The sequence below is a fragment of the Harpegnathos saltator genome, unplaced genomic scaffold (assembly GCF_003227715.2).
Source record: "Harpegnathos saltator strain DR-91 unplaced genomic scaffold, Hsal_v8.6 scaffold764, whole genome shotgun sequence".
Taxonomy (NCBI): Eukaryota; Metazoa; Arthropoda; class Insecta; order Hymenoptera; family Formicidae; genus Harpegnathos; species Harpegnathos saltator.
Window position 1 is genome coordinate 13,623 of NW_020230609.1, and position 12,874 is coordinate 26,496.

The window sequence follows — 12,874 nt, forward strand, 5'->3', positions numbered from 1 at the left end:
ATCTATGCACAATTTTATAATTAAACGGCTAATAGCGCATAGAATTATAGTCCAGGGCCGCGCGCGCACTCCCACGTACACCCGCTGACTGTTAACGCCGGGTGTATGGCGAACGCGCGCGCTCGATTTGATAGGAAGAAGGAAGAATGGCGAAAAAGCGCGGCACATCGCCGGCCGTGTGCGCGACGCTTTTTCCTCGTTTCCCTCTTTGTCTCGCTCGTGCGTCTCGCGACCTCTTTTTCGCCGATTCCCAATTAGAGGCACGATTCCGAATAGGCGGTCTCTCTCTCTCTCTCTCTCTCTCTCTCTCTCTCTCTCTCTCTCTCGGCGCGGAGAGGCGATCGCTCGTCCGACCGAGTTAGGCAAATTAATTGATATAATTGACTCGTCTCGTTAGCTATGCGCAACGACGGCCGCATTATTATTTCCTCGCCGATTATATCGTAGGGCCCGGAGATCCGACGGTGTACAACAGGATACGACGCGCGCGTAATTATTGCAGTCGATTACTTTTCAGCCTGTAACAGGAATATCTGTCGGCGTTCTCGATCAGATAGCGGGGCCTCGTCTCGTCCGAGGACGACGACGTCTTCGTCTGCGGCGCGGCGGAGAAACCACCACGCCGGGGGGGGGAGGAGGGGGGAGGGGGAGAAGGGCGCGGGCGCGTCTCGTTTATAAGGATAACCACGCGGCGGTAACGATCGGCGAAGCGGCTCGTTACAACGTCGCGTCGGCACGCGCGTGATTTCCCAACGAATTCGCGGCTTGGCGATTCCGCATTCGTCGTTGTCATCGCCATCGTCCCCGTTTACACAAACTCGCTCTTTAACGTTATTATTACCGATCCTCCGATGAGAAAGGAAGAAAGAAAGAGAGAGAGAGAGAGGGAGAGAGCGCACGTTCGAAATACGGCGCGTCCGGCGATCGGCTCTATATCTCCGGGCCGTCTGGACGGAACAACGCAGCCGGCGCCGCGCTGTAAACCGCAAGAAAAATCCCCCTGAATTATCGGTGCGGTTCTGGGCGCATGCTGTTGCATCGACGGTAGAAGCGTAGCGCGACGGGGTCGATGTGCATTCGTAGGTGTGCAAGTGCATGCGCGCGTGTACGTCGTGTGTGGGTGGCTGCTGGGCTGTGCATGTGTGTGCCCTCGGCTCGTAGATGTGTGTAGCCGTCGCTGCCGCTACCGTTGCCGTGCATTATCAGAATGTAACGACGCCAACGATACACGCGAGCGGACCGCACAGGAAGCACCCGCGTGTGTCGCAGCCTCTCGATCATCGTATTTTTCGAAATCGCCCACTCGCTCGCGCTCGAAATCGCCCGGTCGCGATCGCGATCGCGGACGGCGACGGGGAATCGTGTGTGAGAGAGAGAGAGAGAGAGAGAGAGAGAGAAAGAAAAAAGACACGGAGCGAGAGCGCGTGCATTCGCGCGCGCTGGGTAATCGCTCCAGCTATTTTCGTCATTGGAGAAACACGGAACAATCTCTCTCGGGGGGAGAATTTCCGAGAGAATTATCTCGCGCGCTCGCGCTCGCGCTTCTTTCGACTCCGAGTCGACTGTCGTCGTATAAAGTTATAAGGAGAGATAACTGTTCCCCTGTCGCTTTCTAGATCGCAGCGCGCTGCTGCTTGCAGCGCAGCGCGGCAGCAGACAGAGAGCTAAAATTATCTAATCTACAGGCAGAGTTAATGCGATACCGAGGAAACCGGCTATTAATCGAGCTACAACACGGACTCCGTGTCGCGGTGCGAGGAGCGATACGAGGCAGCGGGCAGGCGAACGCACGAGGGAGACCCGCACGAGCCGACGGCTCGCAGAGTTCTGTTCTGTGACTGCGACTCGGATTATTTGGATCCCTATCCCTACGAGCTTCCTTCCTTATTCCTCCTGCGCTCGCTCTCTCGCTCTCTCCTCCTGGCCCTATCTCCGGCTCTTTCGCTCCCTCCCGTCCCTCGGGATCCCTCGATTCCCTCTCGCTCTGTCCCTCTCTCTCTCTCTCTCTCTCTCTCTCTCTCTCCGTGTCGCGTCGAATCCGTTTCCGTTGTGACTGCCGCCGTGCGTCGCCCGCCGAGCAAGTATTGCCCATTTGCGGTGCGATTCGCCGTCTATCTCGAAGCCGGGACGAGGAGACCCGTGCGACTTGCCGACGATTGAAGGTGCGACGCGGTCGAGTCGTCGCGAGTGTCAGCGAGCGAGACGGAGTCGAGTCGCTCGAGACGGGAATGAGACTTCGCGCGATAACAGCGCGTTTCGGGCGGAAAGATGACATCGGGCGGGAGGACAACACTTTCCCCGACGACATTAAATCCCCTCGTTCCGTTTACCATTCCGTTTCGTCTGTCGCCTACCTCGTGGGTGGGGTAAGAGAGCTTGTACAAGCAGGCTCTCTTCCTCCCGCCCGACATCTCTCTTTCTCTCCCTCGGCCGGGACGATTCATTCAGAGAAACTGCCGTGAAAGGGACACCTGTTGGCGCAGGGACTCTCGGTTGACAATCCTAGAAACGAGGAGCACGTGCCGCTGCCGCGACTGGGATATCTTACTACACGCCGATCTCTCTCCCTCTCTCTCTCTCTCTCTCTCTCTCTCTCTCTCTCTCTCTCTCTCTCTCTCTCTCTCTTTTCCTCTCTCACCGCACGGTGCTCATCGAGCAGTCTCTCGACTCGCTCTGATCTCTCGTGGATATTATTTCGAAGGAGCTGGAGGACGCGCGACGGAGCTCTCGTTTTCACGCACAACCGCCCGTCTCCCACCCCCGAATGCAAATAAAGCTATTCTCGAGACAGCATTCCACCGAAAGCGCAAAGCGCAATCTCCCGGGGCAATTTCGATGCATAAAGATCGCCGTGGAATCGCCTGTGCGAAGAGGCCCGAGGGTCACCGGGAGCCGTTTTCGACGGTGATCAAGTCTTAAGGAGCGGTAGGTGGTGCACAATTAAAGTACTTTTTGGCCGACTGGTAGCGCGAAAGCGAGCCGGGGTACGAGGGCGAAGATAAAGTGCTGGCCGCCGGCGACACCGCGCGTTATTAATGTATGCGAGGATCGTAGCTTCCGTTCGTGGCGGGGCCCGCAAAGGCGCGTCGACGCGTCTCGTACACACACCGATCTTATTTCCGGGGCCCTGACTCTCTTTCTTACGCGGCCCAGTCGCGCACTCGCTCGTCGGCTAATCGACGAGAGACCGTCGACAGACGACGCGGTCCACCGGTAGTCCACGTTGGACTCCCTGATTTCAGAAATGTTCGGAACACGGCAACGGCATGATCGCCACGAGGCAACATCCAGGAACGTCAAACTGGTTTCATCGAAATTACCAGTCACGTTCTCAAGCTACTCATTCTCTCTCTCCCTCTCTCCCTCTCTCTCTCTCTCTCTCTATCTCTATCTCTTCGTTCGCTCTGCATACCGGCACGACGATAGAGCTTGGTTATTACCGCGAACTTAGGCGGACGCGAATTTCCCTCGGCCTAAAAACACCCCCTATATATCCGCGAACACAATCGCGAGGAACCTAAACGTCGAGGCCTAAACAAGAGGCAAGAAGCCATGGAGAAGAAAGGAGGAGGAGGAGGAGGAGGAGAAGGAGGTGGAGGAGGAGGAGGAGAAGACGAAGAAGAAGAGGACCGTCATCACGCAAGATCCTAAGCACATCACATACCTGGCCGTGGTGCAATCCCTGTAAAGAATGTCGAAGTCCTTGCAGCTGAGCAGTTTGCACCGATTGACGCCGGGCTGGATGGCTCCGAGGCCGCGTAGGATCCTAACTTGCTCGACGTTACACACCAACGGCACGATATCCAGCCGCTTGAGCTTCGTGTAGACCGTGTGAAGGCCACCCACGAGGTGCTTGAGAAACAGCTCGAAGGCCTGCGGCAGGCAGAGCATCGTGTCGCCGGCGATGATGAACGCCGCGACCTTCTGGCCGCGATAGTCGACCAGCTTGCACTCGTTCGCGGTAGGATCGCTGGTGCTGATCGGCGGCGGACTGTTGTACGACCTCGGCGGCAGGACCGCGTGATGGGCCGCCATCAGCTCCAACGGCGAGCCATGGTGGCCGCTGAGCATACCACCGAGTTGGCCCAGCAGTCCCAGTCCTGGCGGTGGTAATCCCGGCATACGAGGCACCATGCCCGGCGGTGCCCCGGGGCCTCCCCCGGCCGACAACGGCGGTGGACTCAGGGGTAGACCCTGCGGCGGTGAACCTCTCGTGGGCGAGCCCGGAGTCGGTACACCGCGGTGCTGCTGCTGTTGCTGCTGCTGCTGCTGCTGCTGCTGTTGCTGATGATCGCGTATCTGATCTCGCCCGTGCGACTGCTGATGCGAGGGCGGCGGTTGGTGCTGGCCGCCGTGTAGTTGCTGTTGTTGCTGACTCTGCTGCGTCGACGGGCTATGCGGGTGTTTCGGACTGCCGGTTACGGGACTGGCACGGCTGCTGTGATCGGAAGAGCTGTCCATCGCTCCGTGGTCCATGGAGGGTCGGAAACGCGCGTCCCTGTTCTTCCTGCGACTCGTAGAGACGATGGCCTGGCACGTAGCAGTTGCCAGCGATGCCGTCCGTGCCGTGCCTATGACGCTCGGGTCCGTGTTGCTGGTCGGCCGCTGGCGAGTGTCGCTGGGGGAATCTCGCGTTCGAGCCGCGGCGACACTTCAATGCATGTTAATGCCGTTCCTACCGCACTTTGCCTGCTGTCCCGAGAGCTCTCACGGACGCTGCTCTCTCGACGACGGCAGATCGTCGCTGGCAAATCGCGCACGACGGCTTCGGCAAGCTCCCAACCGCGCCGCGCGTATTAACGTCCTCCCAGCTTGGTACTTGTCACCACTAACGAGTAGCGCGGAGCGGACCGCACAATTTGCTCCTCGGTCCTCACTAGCACGTGAACCTCAGTGTCCATAACAAACCAGTCCACTACGCGAGTACCTTATTTTTCACCGATCCATCGCGATGACGTTGGATCTAACCGGCCGATCGCAGCAACGACAGACGAGAAGCACGACGACGACGAAGACGACGACCGCTGGACAACGTCAGTCGCGCGCAGGGCGACCAGCAGTCGTCGTGTCCTCAACTCGTCAACAAGAAGCAACTGGTTCACTGACTCACGACGACGATGTTCTTCATGTCACAACAAAACGGACGCGGATCGCGACGACTACACCCGAGCTCTGGCCAAGAGAGACGCGTAACCGTAACTGTGTACCGAATCACGACTATGACAATGTCAATGACGGGATGACAGCGAGCACGACGACGACGACGACGACGACGACGACGACGACGACGACGGCGACGACGGCGACGACGACGACGACGACGACGACGACGGCGACGGCGACGACGACGACGACGACGACGACGACGACGACGGCGACGACGACGAAGACGGCGGCAACGACGACGACGACGACGACGACGACGACGACGACGACGACGACGACGACGACGGCGACGACGACGACGACGACGACGACGACGGCGACGACGACGACGGCGACGACGACGACGACGACGACAGCGACGGCGGCGACGGCGGTGGCGACGGTGGCGGCGGCGACAGCGACGGCGACGATGACGACGGAGGCGGCTGCCGCGGTAACTCGCAGGGACGCGCGTCGCTCGTTCTCAAAGTAGCAAACGCTCTCTCGGTCGAGTCGGGAGTATTTCCCTACCCAGTCACAGATGTAATAAATAAAAACATCAGTGGGAGCCCGACAAACGGGGAGGATGGGCGTTCTGTGCGCGCAACCGACTATCCGGTTGGCGGAGCCACCGGGGCGGCTGTTCTCGCTATTGGACGGCAGGCTCGTACTGTCTACGCCTTTCGAACCTTCCCCCGGGTTGCGGCGGTTCGACCAACCGTCCCCCGCGTCCCCCACTATTTGCCAAGCTCTGCCACCGACGTGGTAGACGACGACGTACGCCGACGAGGACGGTTCCGGGGGCTACCAACACACAGGGACAACCAGACGCAGACGCGAGAGAGAGCCTGAGGACAGTACGACTGGAACGTACCTCGGCGGCGCAAGCGGCACGAGTGGGGGATTTCTTCTTTTACCTCGCTCTGGGTTTGTCTTCTTTCGGCGAGTCTTACGTTCTCTTTCCTGTCTGCCTACCTGCCTGCCTGCCTGCCCGCTTGCCTCGGCTCGGCTCGGCTCGGCTCGCGCACCTCCTCGTCCCACTCCACTTTTATATCTTTCGCTCTTGTCTCTTATTCTCCCGCTGTTTCCCTCGGCCGAGTCTCGACTGTTGCCCAGTCTACCCGCGGGAGCTCTTGTTTTTTCCCTTTTTCTTCCTTCTTCTTCTTCTTCTTCTTCTTCTTCTTCTTCTTCTTCTTCTTCTTCTTCTTCTTCTTCTTCTTCTTCTTTGGGCGTCTACGTTGTTTCCGTCGTTACTTTTCGATCACGTCTGCTCGTCCGCTTCGTTACGTCTGGCTCGTCTTACCCGTTCTCGTCCTATCGTCGTCGATGATGATGCTCCCGAGCTCTGCTCGCGACTTCTCTTCTCGTATCGCTCTCGCTCCCCCTGCCCCTTCCGCTTTTCTTGCTTTTTCCACCTGTCTTCCATCCCGGTTCCCTCTGGACTCTTGTACCAATCCCACTCTTTCTTCGTTCTTTCCTATCTTCCTGTCGCCTTTTGCACACTCTCCTCCTCTCTTCCCTCCCGCCTCCTGCCGCTATTCTCGTCTCCCGCTCCCTCTCTCTCCTCCTCCTCCTCCTCCTCCTCCTCCCGCCACCCTGCGCGTTCTCCGGGTTCGCACTCTCTCGCGCGACAAGCCCTCTCTGCCTTGTTTCCTCCTTCGCTCGCTCCCGTCCGCCCTACTCCCTCGCTTTATCTCCTTCTTTCGTCATCCCCCTCTGCGTCGCACGCGCGCACACGTACGTACACTCTGGCCGTGTCTCTGTCTCTCTCCCCTTCTCTCTCACCCTGTCTCTCTCCCTCTGTTCCCTGTCCCTACGACGAAGAATGTCGCCAACGTTCGAATCGATCGCTCGCTTTCGCGCGCGCTGCCTCCCTTCTTCACCCTTCTGCCGTCCGCGCGAGCCCACTCCTCCTCTTCCTCCTCCATCTGCCCCCCCTCTCCGCCCCTTCCTCACTCGCTACCTCCTCCACCTCCTTCTCCTCCTTTTCCTCCTCCTCCTCCTCCTCCTCCTCCTCCTCCTCCGCCACCCCTCCCTCTCTCTCTCTCTCTCTTTCTCTCTCTCTCTCTCTCTACTCTTCCCTCAGATCTCCTCTACCATATTCGCCATCAGCATTACACGCGCGCACTTATTTCTTCTGTAGGTAACTCCGCTTTCCTTGCGATCTCTCTCCTGCTCTAACACCCCCTTGCGCCTTCACCCACCCTTAGTCCACCTACCCCCTCTCCGCCGCGCGCTTCCACGTTTCCTCCGCCTCTCCATCCCCACCAGCCGCGGCACATAGGATAGTCTACGCTCTCCGTAGCTCGACACGGTTAGGGTATGGGTGCTTAATATCTTTGTGCCATACCCAAGGCGCCCGTATCCGCCGACAGTTCCTGAAGGTGAACTTTGCCGCGATCGAGTGTCTCGATTCGCGGGACAGAGATGAAAATCGTAAGTGCACGGGCACGAGTAATTTTGCACAGGCGGATCCAGCAAACAGAATGCTTAATCTCGCGGATATGTTGCTGATTAAAAAACTTTTCGGTACGAGCGAGGGAAGGGACGAGCCGCGTGTATTCTTATTCACGTAATAAATAGTCCGCGAGAAGAGAGAGAGAGAGAGAGAGAGAGAGAGAGACGAAGACGCGCTGGCTCGTCTTCTCCACCAGATGGGCGAATTTTCAGAGAAGCAACTTCACTTCGCGATACATTCCGTGCGTGCGCGTACGCGTGTGTACATGTGCACTTGAATCGGGTGAAGCGTCAAGGACCTCTTCCCCCGGTCAGTATCCTGAATCCCGTATCCTCAACGTATCTCTCGGCTCCGCTCGAGCGGAGTACGAAAAACATCGTCCGGCAGGCAAGACCCGTAGCCGGTCTCCGATTATCTCGTCATAGACGCTTCGTGGCTGGTAGCGACAGGAGGGGAAAAGAGTCTAGCGCATTCTCTTCTCTCTTTCGGCCGGTCAACCCCTCATCGTCCCTCATCGGCCCGGTGACCCAGATTCGCTCTAGGGAGACCCTTCGCGATGCGAGTATCGTCGTGTGTGTTTATCCCGATACGTTGGTGCGACCGCACACGCGTACGCGCGCACGTGCACGCATACGCACACACACACACACACACACACGCGCGCGCGCGTATACGTGGACGTATTCATGCCGGCGTACTTGATTCCACGGACCGTAGATACGTTTACTCGAAACAGCTGATCCCCATGGCGTAGACCTCCGAACGAAACAGAGACCCCATGGGTCTGTATCCTCTTCATTGAGTGCGAGCGCACAAGCGAAAAGTCCGATCGCGCCCGCTCGTACTCGTGCAAATCCGCGCCGACGCGTTTAAATCTCGCTGTCTTTCTCACGTCGACGCTCGCGCGAGTCTGATCCCCGCATTAATTGGCGACAACGGCCGGGCCGCCTCGTCTGCGCGCGCGAGCAGTAGGAATCGTAATTAATTATTCCGCGCGGAGGATTCCGAGCGTAGGAGCGCGCGCTCTCGATGTTTCGCAAAGTTCGAATATGCATTACGATCAATACTTTATCGTAATTGCATCGCGTAATTGAGCTCACGTAAACGCGCGCGTATAACGATCCGGAAACGGCCGAGTGGATTCGCTACACTGGCCGTGCTAGTAAACCGAGAAAAGAAATTTGCACCGGCAGTGGCGACGACGACGACGGCGACGGCTGATGAGTTCTCGCGAGAGCACAGAGAGAGAGAGAGAGAGAGAGAGAGAGAGAGAGAGAGAGAGAGAGAGAGAATGTCCCTGATATAAACCGCGCGCGCGATACGACCGCGATTCGTACATGTCGACGAATTAGCCAGCTCGTCCGGAACGGAATAAGAATCGTCCTTTGTCTTGCGAGAGCGATCGATCATGAGATCGATGTGCGCGCGGTCCGGACAAGTCGGGGGGGACCGATGTTTGCCGCGACCCAAACCACGTCCAATTAGTGGAATTAATACCGGCTGGCTTTGGGGGAGCTAATGCCTCTGTGTGCATACCTACGGGTATGCGCACCGATGACTGCACTTTCCTTCGTGCGTAATGAAGGACAATCCTGTCGTCGAACCACCTCGATGCATTCGCTCGTGGAAGCGCGCGATCATCACCGCGCCTCCTCTCGCTCTGCGGTCACCGCAGAAATTCCGTAACTCTACAGACCGTGCGCGTCGCGGTGCTCCACTGAATCGTTAAGAAACTTGGCCGACTAATTTCGCTCGTCCGTCGTCTCTCAGGCGGCTGCTTGGGTAGCCGGATAGGTTTACACGGGCATTCATTGTGCACTTTGTAAAGCGAGTTATTCGCGAGTGTATCGCGTTCCGCGCGGCACGTGTACGGTAATGGCCCGATTGATAAATAAACGCGAAGTAACAGCGGTCCGCGCAACAATAGATCTCAATCCTATCTTATTACTTCATATTTCTCGGAGAGAGATAAAAAGGAGGCAATAAATCTCGCGTCGATCTATTCTTCGAAGCCCCAGACTATCGGAAATTTATTTCGGATATTCCGCTGCGGGGGGAAGGGACGCGTATCGCTTCTTTGCTCTCTCTCTCTCTCTCTCTCTCTCTCTCTCTCTCTCTCTCTCTCTCTCTCTCTCACGCTCTATTTTTCGAAAGCACCGGCGATCGCTTCTCTCGCTCGCGTTTGGCGCGAGGTTTGGCACGACGGGAAACGAGCGCCGGGCATTTTCAGACAGGCCACCGTGTGATACGCATTGTTCGTCCTGGACGTCGCCGCCGTCGCCACCGTAGTCCCTGTTACCGCTCGCTGCCCACCCCGTACAGATACGCGCTTAGCGCAACACGGTGTGTTTGCATCGTGCATAGCTGTTACGTAACCCTCGTCATTGTTTGCGCATCGTCGTTACACGCCTGTATGGAGAAAGGGAGAGGGTGGTGGTTTCGCCGTTGCGAGAAAGGGGCGGGCTGGAAAAAAAGGAGCGGGCGGGCGGACGACGGACCGACGGACGGACGGACGGACGGACGGACAAATTTTTGCGCTCGGCTCGCACACACAGAGGCGATACGCCGCCGCATCTAGACGCAGCCGAGCATCGCCGCGCCCGGCAGGACTGCATCGGCAGAGAACAGCCCGACTCAGTGCGGCGTTCACGCGGCGGGCTCTCGCGCGCTCGTTCGTTCGTTCACGTATTATTTCCTCTTCTCTTGCAGCGTCCCTTACGCGACTCGCGCCGCGTTTCATCGTCGAGTGACTCTCGCTTTACCGCGGCGGATGAATCCATCGATCGATCGCTCGCTCGCTCGCTCGCTCGTTCATTCGCTTGTTCGTTCGTTCGTTCGTTCGCGACGCTCTCTCACCGCCGGCGAAGCGCGCGCTCGCGCGCGAAATGCCAATTCTACCGTTTTAATTTTACATCCGCGCGGCTATTGGAATCACAATCGCAGAATCAATCGGTACCGGCCGTGGTCAAATTTGTCCGTCCGCCGGGCGAGAACAACAAGCGGGCGATATGCAAACGAGCGAGTGTCGGCGAGTGAAGAGAGAGTGAGAGAGAGAGAGAGAGAGAGGGAGGGAGGGAGGGAGGGAGGGAGGGAGACAGAACACGATCGAGCGAGCCAGTCGAGCCAGGAGAGCGGGATAGTTTACATTTTCCAGATTGAAATGTTAACCCAGTAGAAAGGTGGTCGGCGTGCGTGTGCATTATGGCCGATAACCCGATAACGCCGCGTCGGTGTATGTATGCATCACGCCCTTACATCCAGCATCCCCGTTCTAGTCCGCAATGAAACAATCACCGTCGATAAGCATTGTACAGGTCCGGCACAATGGACAAGACTTTCCAGCCGTCCAGCCGTCCTGCCCCTCCCCCACCCAGCGGCAGCCTCCCTTATCCGAGCTGCTATATCTGCCTCCCTTGCCGATGAAATCCCGGCATAATCTTCCCTGATCGAATAGCCGATCCAAATTAAAGCGCGCGGGCCCCGCTCTCTTAATTTCTTTTCCATCGCTCGCCTCGGCATTCTTCCCTCGCGCTCGCGACTCGCGACTCGACTCGCGTCTCAAAATCTCAAACGAGCTCAAACCGCCCCGTTGCTGCCGCACGATCAAGGTGTGTGTGTGTGTGTGTGTGTGTGTGTGAATATTTCAATTTTATTAAACGTGACCTTATACCTTTCCTTCTCTCGCACGCGCGCGCTCTCTTTTGTTCCCTCTTCTCCTATTTCCAGAACATTGGCGACACATTTCTGCATTGAGAATATCGAATCGGGACACGTGAGGTGAGATTAAACGCGAAAGTTGCTGAAGAGGCCTATCTCTTGTGATCGCTTCATCTGACGCGCTATATAAGTAGTGGCCTGTTTGCACACGCCTCCCCTAGCAGTTGAGATAAAAAAATCAATGTAGATAAAATTATTAAGAGTACATAATGCGGAATTTAATTGCCACGGCTCTCGACGTAATGGGGTACGGGGTACGAAACCGTGATCGAAAGTGTTTCTCGCAGACAAGTTGGTGAAAAGCAAAAAAATGCGCGCGCGCGCGCAGGCGCACGCACACACCCACACACGCACACGCTGGACGAGAATCCAAATAAAGTAGACAAAGGCGCGATGAAAAACGACGGCAATTTTTCTCGATACCGATGCCGGCGTTCGGTTTTTCACTGTGGCTTGCGTGCAACTAATTACCCATATGCCACGTGTTATTATAAATAGCCAATCGTTACCGGCACAGCCGCATTCACGATTCGCCCATAATGGCGTGTTATCGGATAAATAAAACAGATAGCCGGGGGAGAGAGAGAGAGAGAGAGGGTGTGCGCCTCGATTATACGTCGGCATCCCCCTGCTGCAAACGCGGCTACTCGCGGTTCGCAATTTCTCGTTATTATTTTAGCACATTCAGACGCGATAGATACACATTGCGATAGATACACAAATTGCGGCGCGCATGCTCGCGCACGCATTATCTCCCGCATAAGACACATTGTTGCGGACGACTGGAATGAATATCTGCCGCAAATCCGGTCCTCGGACGTGCGCCGATAATGATACGAAAATGCGCCAGCGTTATTTCGTACTAATGAGACGGCGCGAGGCGCCTAAAAGAAAAACACAATCCACAGAGAGGGGAAAAGAGAAAAGAAAATAGCGCTTCCGCGGCATTCTCTCCTCTCTCTCTCTCTCTCTCTCTCTCTCTCTCTCTCTCTCTCTCTCTCTTTCGGGCGAACGGCGCTGAAAATTTCGCTGAAACGATCTTCCCGCTGATATTGACAATACCGGCGGTGGCTGCGGTGGCAAAATGCGTGTCTCTGCGACACAAACGGGGTAGTAGTTTTCGCCGCACGCGGTATTCAAGCTAAATACATTAGAAAGCTCATTTAAATACGACACAATGGCGATGCCGGGCGCCGTGTCGTCCGGATAAATTCGTTGCCCGGAGTAATAATGTCCGCCGTCGCGTTTTCCGACGCGTCATCTTCGGCGACGAGCGACGCGAATCGATCGCGGCCGTATCGAGGCCCTCCGCGGAACGACGCTCCGTGATCTCGCGCGCGCGAGAGATCGCGCCGGAGCGCGAGCCCGATTTTAATTACTTTAACGACGTCTGTCTGTCCCCGTTGCGCGCGCGCAAGCCCGACGTCAATACTTTCCCGTGGCAAACGCCGCGGAAGACAATCGCGTTGACACCCCGTGATGGATGTCCCGCCTGCTCAAAATACCCCCTCAGTTTTCCCGCCAATAAAGCCCATTGTAAATGCGAACTATTCG

At 57.0% G+C, this 12,874-nt stretch overlaps 1 protein-coding gene across 1 annotated transcript; it reads right to left on the reverse strand.

Moving 5' to 3' along the window:
* Window positions 1-3,516: 3,516 nt before the first annotated feature.
* On the reverse strand, window positions 3,517-5,298 carry LOC112590240 (splicing factor, proline- and glutamine-rich-like). The gene has a single exon (XM_025306183.1). The coding sequence runs from the start codon at window positions 4,474-4,476 to the stop codon at window positions 3,532-3,534; it is 945 nt and encodes a 314-aa protein (XP_025161968.1). The 5' UTR covers window positions 4,477-5,298; the 3' UTR covers window positions 3,517-3,531.
* Between the last annotated feature and the right edge of the window lie 7,576 nt (window positions 5,299-12,874).

Coding starts and splice junctions, on each gene's coding strand:
- LOC112590240 (XM_025306183.1), bottom strand. CDS start 4,476: ATGGACCACGGAGCGATGGACAGCTCTTCCGATCACAGCAGCCGTGCC.